This window comes from Oryctolagus cuniculus, chromosome 5 (assembly GCF_964237555.1).
Source record: "Oryctolagus cuniculus chromosome 5, mOryCun1.1, whole genome shotgun sequence".
Classification (NCBI taxonomy): domain Eukaryota; kingdom Metazoa; phylum Chordata; class Mammalia; order Lagomorpha; family Leporidae; genus Oryctolagus; species Oryctolagus cuniculus.
In genome coordinates, this window is record NC_091436.1 from 108256403 (window position 1) to 108268590 (window position 12188).

Consider the following 12188-nt stretch of genomic DNA (forward strand, 5'->3'; position numbering starts at 1 on the left):
ACTATGACCCATCCCAGTGGGTCTCACTGGGATCAGAACCTAGCATCATCTCTGATGGAGGATTTCATTAGTGACTCAATTCTAATCAGCTCACTTCCAAGAAAGGTTCACACTACATTTGGAAAGTTCTTCCTTAGTCTTATGTCCCAAACGTAAGAAACTTAGTAGCTATTCACAAATGAAAAAGTAGTTCATTTAAACCCCATTGGCTAAAATACTGAAGAACAGCAAGTATCAGATTGAAACTCACCCTTTGAACAAGAAAGTACAGAGACAAAGAGGATCTAGGTGTTTATGAGAAGCTTGTTGAGCTTCTTGCATAAACATGCATCTATCAGAAAGCCCATCCTACTCCCTTACTTCCTTTTAGTTAAGCAATTGCATTTCTTTATTTTGGGTCCCTTTTTGGATCAGATTTCTGGTTATTAGTACTGAAGGCATACAAATTAATTTGGAGGTATAATCATAATATGAAGGCACAAGCTGGCACTGTGGCTCAGCACATTAATATTTTCTTGGGACTCCCTGATCTCATATGGGAGTGCAGGATAAATCCTGAATAATCCACATCTAATCCAGCTACTTGCTAATGAGCTAGGAAGCAGCAGATGATAGCGTAAGTACTTGAGTTCCTGCCGCCCACGTGGGAGAGCCACATGCAGTTGCTGGCTCCTGGCTTCATCCTGGCCAAGCCCTACCTGTTGGAGTCATTTGAGTCATGAATAGTTGCACGGAAGATAAATCTCTCTCTCTCTCTCTCTCTCCCTGTCTCTCTCACTGCCTTTCAAATAAATTAATCAATAAGTATTAAAAGGATAATAATATGAGAAACAATTCAAATGAAAATTATTCTGTTTTGGAAGATAGAAAGAAAGGCATAAAATTAATAGTTATCCTACATAAGAAAAATATATAAAATTGTTATTTTATCTTAGCCATCATTATTAGGCTTACGCTTAAATTTTCGTTACAAAACTATTCTGTGCTCTTACCACCGTTATTTTCACCTGATTAGAATTTTTGCTGAGAGTCATAAAATCTGTATTGACGTTTTTGAATAAGAAACACCACAAATATGATTGGTTACGCCTCACATATGATTGACTACACAATGCAAAATTACTTTCTGAGATTTTTTTAACCCAAACATAGTAGAATATAGTTTTGCAAGCCTATTTAAACGAAGAAATCATATATATATGCAATAGAGGATAACAAGCATATCACATGCTTAACAAAATCAGATATTGTGCTAGTTACTTGGAATAAAATAATTAAATGTTTTCATGAAGCTTATGAATAAGTGAATGTATGAGATTTTTATATAGAGGACTAGTCAAATGATGAAAAAAACATTTCTTTTCTTAAAAATTCATCTGTAAAAATACACTTCTTAATGAAATTAGATTCTAAATTATCTTTTGGAAAATATATTTATTTCTAATGACTTTAAAAGCATGTTACAATTTATTTTTAACTTCACCAATATTGGGCATATTCATATTGTAACAGCCTTCAAAATGTTTTATGTTCTTTCAAAAATTTGAACTTTAAATCAAATTTATATTTTTCTATATTCAAGTCTTTCAAATAGAAGTCTAAAAACTTTAAAAAATACTTAATGTGTGACATTGCATACTCCTATGCCTTTAATATCACCAGTGAAATTGTACACAGAAAAAAAATCTAGATCACATAACTAAAAAAAAGTCAAAATTTAAAGTTTCATTTTTTCAATATTTGAGCTATACTTCATTAATGAATTCCTTGATTTAAACACATGTACATGCTTGCTTTTTAAGTCCATAAAGCATACGTGTTTTCTGATAGTATTCTGAACCTTCTTATTTTTTAGTTAAAGGAAAAACAATATTTGAGGCTTAACTAATTATTTCTTTAAAGTTCACAGAATTGAAAATTTAGCAGAAGTGTTTCTAAAGTTTCTCTGAAATTTTCAAATAAGAAAGATACTCCACATAGGTTACAAACTTTGTTATAAACTCAGATTCTTAAAAGAATACCATCCTATGATGGATAGCAAACTAAAACTAACATGGTGTTATGGAAAGCTCTGTCCCTGTCCTGGGTGCTGAATGAAAATAGGGAGGACACGTTTGAGAGTAAACAAAAGGAGAAATTTAATATATTAGTAGATGAAGACAATAGCAGACTTTTGAGTCTAATGGAATAGCATCCTGCTTAGTGACGCTGGTTTGGAGCTTTCAAGGGGGCCACAGAGGTTGGGATGCTGATCCGGGCGCTAAAGCCAGTTGCCCGTCTGATAACAGGGCATCTCGGACACCAGCTCTGTTCCTTGGGAATGTTGTTTGACTACTTGACTTTATCATGAGGAGGACACAGTAGTATATTCCACTCAAGTAAGTTGCTACAAAACATTATTTCAGCTGAGATCTGAAAGAGGCAAGTATTGCTTTCAGATTCCAGTGTTTTATTAATCAGGATGAAGCCCACTCAGCCTGGAGCCCATGCTTCTCTTTTACAATTAATTTACACCTCTGGTCATGCTTCCCAGTGCCCAGTGCTCACTAGGCTACTTTCCAGGAGCTGCTGGGTTTCTCAGGGCCACTTGCAGGAATTCACAAGCAAACATTATTTGTCTGTTTGAACAGACACTCTAGTTACTCACAGGCTTCAGAATTTTCTTTTGTTCATCAGAAAATGAAAAGGAAAAGAAACATGTATTCAATCTGGCTACAATGACTTTATAAATAACATCTCCTAATTATGGGAGAATAAATATTTTTGAAGTTTCAAAGGAGAGAGAAGTTTGTGTGCACACATGTGGGGTACAGAAGGAGCAATAGAATGAAGTGAAAGAAGGCTCCATATCCATTGTTTGAGGCACATCATCAACCAACAAAAATCAATTGAGTGTTTTTCAAGCAAAACATCACTTTCAATAATACATAAAGTTGGGGTGAATGCTTTGGCATAACTTTTATTTTCAACTTGAGAACCCCACATCCAGTATCAGAGTGCCTGGAATGCCGTCTCTGCTACTCTGATTCAATCCAGCTTCCTGTAACTGTGTACCTTGGGAAGTAACAGGTACTTGTTTCCATGCCACCCACATGGGATATTCAGATGAAGTTCCAACCTCCTGGGTTTGACCTGGCCCAGCTGTAGCTATTGTAGGCATTTGTGAGTGAATATGCAGGTGGAAGAAGTTTCTCTGTCTTCCTCTTTGTGTCTTCCTGCCTTTCAAATAAAATGAAAATAAATAGATAAATAAAATAATTAACAGCTTATTAAAAATAAACTAGGTTTTATTAATCATATATCTATAAATTTAAGAAAATAATTTTGCAGACAATTTGGCTCAAAATGTCTTCGAATTTTATTTGAAATATTATGGCTAATTATAATTTCATTCAAAGGCAAGAATGAAAGGGATCTGTTAATTGGCTCAGGTAATATAGAGTTAATACAAAGGGGTAACAATTCCTCTTCTCAGTAGTTGCTATCATCCTTGTGTAAGCCACCACAATCAAATTAAAATAACAGAAAATCATAATTTTGAACTAGCACTTCATATAAACAATGAGTAAGGACAACTTTAGAAAATGTCCCCTTTATTAAGTTTTAGTTGAAAATCTGTATAAAAGCAGTGTTGTAGATTAATCATCTGGACACCTTTGCTTTCCACTGAGTCTTCTATTATTAAGCTTTCAAATACAAACCCATTATGACATAACCACTATGGTGGCTAAAGGAAATAAGTGCCTGAGATTGAAATACTAGGAAAAGAGTCACATATAAGCTGGTTCAGAGAATGTTGTTAATGTGAGTAATATGAAATACAAGAATTGAATATTCAATTGCAACTTACATTGTATTTTCTTTCTGACTCCACAGATTTCAGTTGTATTCGGTATTATGGAGATTCCTATCTAAAATTTCAGAATGTGTTTTTAAATCAACAAAATAGCATCTCCCTAGAATTTCAGACTTCAAGCTCTTATGGACTTCTTCTCTATGTCAAGCAAGACTCAGATTCGGTGGATAAATTTTTTACTCAACTGTTTGTTGAAAATGGTACTTTAAAGGTAAGACATTCAATTCACTTAATGTAAAAGAAATTTTAGCAAGTTCTGATTCCCTGATTTATGGTTAGTGTTAAAATGAAATTTAAATTTAATAACGTCTTTTATCTTTACAAGTGGACTCTTACTCTACTTTTGTAATTTCTTCCTGTTCTCATTTATCCATAAAAACAGTATATGGCTAGAATTAACTTTCTTTTCACTTTTTCCCAGTATTTTTAACTGTTCTTCCACTTTAACATTGATGAGTTTTCCCATTCACCAGTGATAATTTTTATTCTTTTGTTTATAACCCAGATACCCAAGAAATTCTAACACTTTCACAAAGACTTGAAGGGAAAAGTTATTTTCATAATTACACTAAGATGTCATTTTTCTTTTTGGTGGCTCATTCTTAAAGCTGACAATGGAGTTTTCTAGAGTTTGCATGACGGGCAATGATGCCATCACTTTGATCACTATTGCTGTGTGTGCTTATTTTTGAATCTTTGAATTGTCTTTTTAAATTTTTATTATTATAAATATTGATAGACATAATCCAGTAAGCAAAAACTCTTAAGGATCTTCACAACTCTTAAGAGTGCAAAGGGATTCTAAGAAACAAAATTTGAGATCACTGATATAATATTTGTTGGACTTCATAACAATATTGTTTTAAAATTCCAAGATTATTCAACTTAGAATATCTGGAAGCAAGTTTTGATTATAGAATACATGCACACTTCCCAACGTTATTTTTTCTAACAAAGCACTTCATATTCCTGTTATAAATACCTACTTTAGGGAACTCATTCTAATCATCACCAAAATAACATTAATTAGCAGAAGCTGATAAATGAAACACAATAATTGTATTACCTTTTTTTTTAGAAGCAATGAGGACTCTGGAGTAATGAGCACACCTGGTGTCATGAGTTGCTTCCTTTTTTTTTTTTTTTTTTTTTTTGACAGGCAGAGTTAGTGAGAGAGAGAGAGAGAGACAGAGAGAAAGGTCTTCCTTCCATTGGTGCACCCCCCAAATGGCCTCTACGGCTGGTGTGCTGTGCCAATCTAAAGCCAGGAGCCAGGTGCTTTCTCCTGGTCTTCCATGCAGGTGCATGGCCCAAGCAGAGAGCTGGAGTGGAAGAGGAGCAACCGGGACCAAATCCGGCGCCCCCACTGGGACTAGAACCCGAGGTGATGGTGCCACAGGCAGAGGATTAGCCTAGTGAGCCATGGTGCCGACCCACAATAGTTGTATTTTGTCTTCCTTGTCTTTTATGGTGTGTTTTAAGTAGTTGATCTGAATTTCAATTAAACTATGGGAGATACATTTCAGTTAAATGAACTAGTTTCTACTTAGTTTAATTTTGGTTTATTAAGTAACTATACATATATATATATTTATATATAGAATTTAACACAATGCTTTATAACTTAAATAAATGCTAACAAAATATTGTAGATAAGTATAAATTTATTTTTATGTACTAATTTACTTGTTTATTCATTCATTGTACAAGATATCACCAGTCATGGTGCCAGATTTTTTGGATTCTGTAGTAAACAAAACATTGTGTATGTGGCATGTTGCTTTTGGTGTATTACAAATAATATGAAAAACATGTGGGAAATTAGAAAAAGAAGGCAGAGTTGTGTAATGAATAAAATATTAAAATGAATCATCAACTTAAAAAAATAAAAATAAAAATAAATGAATCATCAAACCTCCATTTGACCCTTTAGGATAAAGTTTGTTGACTCCTTCTTCACAGCATTTTTCTTAACTAGTACTTGAAATCCCTATTAACCCTTTAAAAAACTGCAAAGATATGGAGGTCAGATTAAGAAATTATAAAATAAATATACTATTTAACATTAGTCATGGTGAGAATACTTCCCCTAAGCACAGTTAGTTTCATGTGCTAATTCTACTGCCATGACTGTTAGTTCTTCTCACCACTGTGGACACCTCCAGTCAGAGGCAGTTGTGAATATTTTGTCACATAATGGATTACCAAGAGTAATGGTCAGTTACTCATTTTACTTTAAAAGGAAAAAATCAATTCACACTGAATTAAGCCAATATATTTAGGGATTATAAATTAGCTATAGAAAGGGATTTTTTTCCACATAGATTTTGTGACAAAGGATGGATATATAATTCTAATATATATATATATTAAAAAATTACTATATTTTATTGAGTTTCAATTGTTTGTTAGTCTCCACCTCAAAAAAAATTGTTAAGATCATGGACTCTGTAGCTAGACTGTTAGGGTCTGAATCAGCTGAGCCATTTAGGGGCTTTGAGATTTTGCATGTGTTTTACACTTAAATGTGCTCACTTGTAAAATGAGGGCAATTAAAATTGTTGTGAGATTTAAATGAGTAAATTGATAAATTTTGTGAAGAAAAATTCATAAATGAGTGAGCACATAAATGCATGGAAAATGCATGAAACACTCTCTGGGACATAGTAATCCTTGCTGAGGACCTGTTGTTTTCCTTTTGCATTGTTCAAAGATCCTGAAAACAAACTAAGGCTTTCTGAGAGCTTCACAGTATTACAGGTGCTTTTCTTACTCCTTTAAGGATGACAGATGACAAAATTTTATTCTGTTATGTAAATCCAAATTTCTGTTCTTTCCATTGCACACCATTGCTTCCTTGGAATGATTTAGAGGAAATCTCAGCATTATTTATCTTCATGACTTTAAGATTTTCCTTGTTCTGCTATGATTTGTGAGACTATGCTCCAATTTCCACATCTATTTTAAAAGTATAATCTTAGTAGGAATGCATTTACATTACAATTTTCACAAAGACGTATTTATGATTGTACTTTCACAGTGATCATAATTTAAAAGCAATTCAAATTCTAGAAATGCCAAATTGTTTATAAATCTTTTGGGAAATTTACTTCCTAGGAAAGTTTAATATGTCAAATATGATTCTTAAAAATATTTAATTGGGGGCCAGCTTTCTCATGTACTGGGTTAGGCTACAACCTGCAATGCCAGTATCCCATATTGCCTCAATTTGGGGAGTAAACCAGCAGATGGAAGGTCTCTCTTTTTGTCCCTCCCTCTCTCTCTGTAACTCTACCTTTCAAGTAAATAAATAAATACATATTTAAAAAATATGTAATTGGCTATTTCTCATAGCAATGATTGAGTAGACACCTTCACTATCACACCTCATGTACTAGTCATTACCTATAAACTGGATCACAAACCATGGTGCTTCCCTGATTGAGGGCAAATCCCTTTACCTCAGTTTCCATCTTTGAGAAATGGAGGTAATAATAAATGGTATCTAACTCATATATGTGCATTTCTTTTGCTCTATGAGGAAACAATCTGTTGACATTTGGAATGTGCTCTCAATTCATAATGGAGGGATAATTTTTCAAATAGTAGTTCTTTTTATATGTATCACATAGGAACTATTTACGATAAAAGAAAAATCAAGTAATGTTAACAGAATTCTCTAAAAAAATTTTATAACTGTTTGACTTTGACAACCCTGGAGATAACAGGAAATAAGACTCAGTAGTGCCCAACAAATAATTTTCTACTATATCTAAATAAATTAGGGAGACCTCCCCACAGACATATACAGTAGTTAGTACACTGACAGTTTAAATAACTATCTTATTTATCAGTGAATATTTCAGAATATTAGATAAAAGAAGCCCCTAAACTATTATCCACGTTGTACAAAGTATTCCATCTGATAAACCTGAGTATGCACACTAATAAACTTGGCTGTAACCTAGACACAGATTAAGAAGCATTCAAAAAATAGCTGTGGTCTTGAACTTACTTACACATGGTTTGAGAGGAATGTTGTGCCAAATTTTTTGAAATAAAATCTCTTGCAAATTGCACACTAATCTATTTGTTTTTAGAAATCCTGATGTTGCTTAATATACTTCTTAAAGTCAGTTTAAAGTAGATAATTTAATGAAGGAAAGGAATGCTTCGTATTTACCAAAATCATAAACATTATAATATATAACATTTTTCTTTGGACTCCATGTTGGTGGATTTCAAATATCAACTTATACACAGCTGGATGCAGAGGAATTAATGGAACTCTATGCAAATTTTTTTTAAATTTATTTTATTTATTTGAAAGAGTTACTGAGAGAGGTAGAGACAGAGAGAGAGAGGTCTTCCATCCTTTGGTTCACTCTCCAAATGACCTCAATGGCCAGAGCTGAGCTGATCTGAAGCCAGGAGCCAGGAGCTTCCACATGGGAGCAGGGACCCAAGCACTGGGACTGTCCTCCACAGCTTTCCCAGGTACATCAGGGGGGAGCTGGATCAGAAGTGGAGCATCCTGAACTCAAACTGATGCCCATATGAGATGCCAGTGCTGCAGGCCAGGGCCTTAACTGGCTGTACCATGGCACCAGCCCCACAATTGTGTTTCTTAGCATGCATGTCAGTTACAGATCACTTGTAGAGTTGATCAAAACATTAAGGCTCCTCTCCAGAAAAGCACAGCTATAAAACATTCAATGTTCATACAGGCACACGCTTCATCCATGGAATTCCCAGGGTACATAATCCAATGCCTAGTATAGCTATGAATTTCCTTTCCTAGGACATGACCTAGTGGCACGTTTGCAGTAGTCTTACAAATGGCTCTGGATGCATTCAAGCCTCAGGAAGTTTGTGATGAATGTGTAACTCTCCTAATCTTTAAATTATCTTTTCTGTAACATTAACAAATGCTAGATTGTATTAACTGGACTTTGCAATGCTCAACCACTAGTATATAATGAAATGTGCTGGTAATACTTGCTTTCTAATAGCAGAAGCCAACTTTCTCAATTGTGTACCCTAGTATGCTCACATAAGAATGTACAAGTGTGTGTGTCTGCATATATGTATATGTTTACATTCAAAGGGTCTTCAAAGAGTTTATGGAAGAATGAGTCTTTCATCTTGTGGTTAATAGAACATATCCAACATCAGGCTAATTGTGTTCAATGCTCCTGACTCCAACTTTCTGCTAATGCATACGCTGGGAAGTAGCAGTGATGGCTCAAGTAATTTGGCTTCTGTCACCCACTTAGGAGATGTAGATTGAGTTCCTGGTACCTGGTTTCAGCTGTCTACCCCAGGCTGGGAAAGCATTTGGAGTTAAGGGTCTGCTAGGCCCCTTCTCTATATCTATTTCTTTTCACCTGTCTTTCAAATAAATAAACAATTTTTAAAGTTCATGGAAATTTGAAAGAAAAGATGTTTGTTCTTTAAATTGATACATAATCTTTTTCATAATATGTATTTTTCATGAACTTTTAGAAGAGCTCATGAACATACAGAATACTGATATGTTTCAGCTTCATTTCTAGTAGTAGTTCTTAATGAGATAATTTGAAATATCACTTCCTTTTACATTTCAAACTTATTTCTCAAAAGTGAAATAAAATGTATTGGTAAATTATACAATCCAGTATAGATACAGATATTAATTTCATACAGAGAAACTGAGGAAAAATCACGTTTTCTTTTCCCCAGTATCAATTCTTCTGTGCTGGTGATGCAGAATTGAAAAGCATTAACACTACCATTAGAGTGGACAATGGGCAAAAGTATACTCTGCTTATCAGGTAAGACATACTTGTTTTCTTTTCCACTTAATCTGTTAAGTAGCAAAAACCATTACTCTATTATCCTTGTTGTTTTAAAATCAAGGTTATCCTGATTACTAGTTACATGTGACTGTCTGTGAATAAGTGTTTATCAAGCTTTTCATATATCCTAAAAATTGTACTGGAGAAATGAGGTTATGGAGGTTACATTACGAATGAACTTACATAAGCAGATTACAAAGAAGCTATGAAAGCCTCATTATTTTCCACTTGAAAGAGTTGTACAACTCAAATTAACTGACGTTTTTGGAGAAAACAAAGTAAAGTATATTCACTGTAGAATGTTTGGAACATTCAAAAAAGCTTAAAGAAGAAAAGTACTGTGATCCATTGTGCCACAACCCAGAATAATTAATGCATTTTATTAATATCCCCAGAAGCTCTGTTAGATTTCCAAATGTTCATCAACATCTGACAGAAATCATTCTGCCAATTTGATAAGTGAAACTTATATTTTCCTTCTTTGATCTGTAGTGAAGTTTAATTTTAACATAGATTAATTGATTGTTGTTATGTATTTTTGCCTCTCTCCACCTTTTTTATTTCTTCAATAGATGCTTAAAAATTTAAAAAATGAACACCACAGCCATAATTCAGAATGAAGACTAAAATGAATTGTTTGGTTATGGCAATAGATTATTACTTAGCAAAATAATTATTCATTTAAAGCCAATAAAAGCAAAAGCAAACAGGCCTACTCAGGGACTGGGAAGAAAGTTAAATAAGAGGTTTTAAGGAAGTTTTAGTTATTATACTGTTATCTATATATACTGTAGATATATGTTATATATATTATCTATGATCAATATTTATTGATCAAAAGATTAATAGATCAAAATTGATCTATTATCCAGTAAATTCAGAAGATCCTTTATCATACATATCTGTCCTGAATTCTTGAAATAAACATCATCATTTTAAAGCCTGTGTGATCCTATTTAATAAATTCTCATATTCTTTCCTTACTGAAGACATGGATACAAACATTTTAATATCATTATTTAGCATTGTAACTTCCTAAGTTAAAACTTTGGGACCATACACTTTGGAGAGTTTCATTCTTAGAAGAGTGATAATATCCCTCAGTAGGTTGAAGCCAATGAGACACAATCTAATTAATCAGGCAAACACAAAGCTAGATTGGACATGATGAGAGTTATAAGGAACCTTAGAAGATGTTGCTCTGGCCTGGGCATGTTGAAAAAGAGTTGCAAAGATAAAAACATATATCATAATTATATTTATCAAACTATTATTGTGTCAATTGTATCATTTTATTACAAATCCAATTTATTCCTAAGAAAAATTCTAGTTTTTATATTTATGTTTAGAGGAAAAACAAAGATCGAGAAATTATGTACAGAAAAACAGATAGCTGGAAAATGGCAGAGTTCCTGTGCTGCTCACTCCAAATCTCATGAAAAAGTTCAAGTTTTGGGACCTATGAATCAGTACAAAAACATAATATAATTTGATCTCTTATTTTCTCTTATGCTCAAGATGAGATAAAGATAAAAATCATAAATGATCTTCCTGTAAAAATACCAACAGTGGCAAGGACAATATTAATTAGCACACATTAAATAATTGCCATGTACCAGATGCTTTATAAACCCTTAACTATACCTAATTGTTGTAATTCTCATTATGCCTGATTGCACTGGTTTCCTGGGCTTCTGTACCAAGGCACCAAGGACTAGATGACTTAGAAAGCACGTTTAATTTCACAGTTCTGAAGGCTAGAAGTCTGAGATGAATGTATCTACAAGTTTAGTTTCTTCTGAGGCCTGTCTCTTTGTGTCTTCATACCTTCTTTCTCTGTGTGTCTGGTCCTCAGGTCCTCTCATAAGGACACAAATTGTGTTGGATTGAAAACCACTCTAGTAACCCCCTTTAGCTTATTACCTTCTTTTTTTTATTTTATTTTTTTATTTTTGACAGGCAGAGTGGACAGTGAGAGAGAGAGACAGAGAGAAAGGTCTTCCTTTGCTGTTGGTTTACCCTCCAATGGCAGCCAGCGCGCTGCGGCCGGCGCACCATGCTGATCCGATGGCAGGAGCTAGGTACTTATCCTGGTCTCCCATGGGGTGCAGGGCCCAAGCACTTGGGCCATCCTCCACTGCACTCCCTGGTCACAGCAGAGAGCTGGCCTGGAAGAGGGGCAACCGGGACAGAATCCGGTGCCCCGACCGGAACTAGAACCCGGTGTGCAGGCGCCGCAAGGCGGAGGATTAGCCTAGTGAGCTGCGGCGCCGGCCCTTATTACCTTCTTTTAAGACTGACCATCTCCAAGTAGGTAGTGGAATTTATGGTTTTGACATGTAAATTTAAAGCGTGATGTAATTCAGCACAGAACAACTGTAATTCTTGTTTAGAAGCTCAGATTCTTAAAGTCTTGGACATCTTTCTCAAGACCATGTTGTTAGCCAAACATGGAGCAGATTAGAACCCAGATTTCCTATCTCCTGAAGTAATAA

The 12188-nt window shown here is 34.3% G+C and overlaps 1 protein-coding gene across 1 annotated transcript in view; it reads left to right on the forward strand.

The window, feature by feature from the left end:
• The window catches only part of EYS (eyes shut homolog), a 1404981-nt gene that overhangs the window by 648954 nt on the left and 743839 nt on the right, over nucleotides 1-12188 (forward strand). Inside the window, exons 16-17 of the mRNA XM_070074646.1 lie at nucleotides 3877-4067; nucleotides 9578-9669. Coding sequence (XP_069930747.1) covers nucleotides 3877-4067; nucleotides 9578-9669 — 283 coding nt within the window. The remainder of the gene's footprint in view (nucleotides 1-3876; nucleotides 4068-9577; nucleotides 9670-12188) is intronic.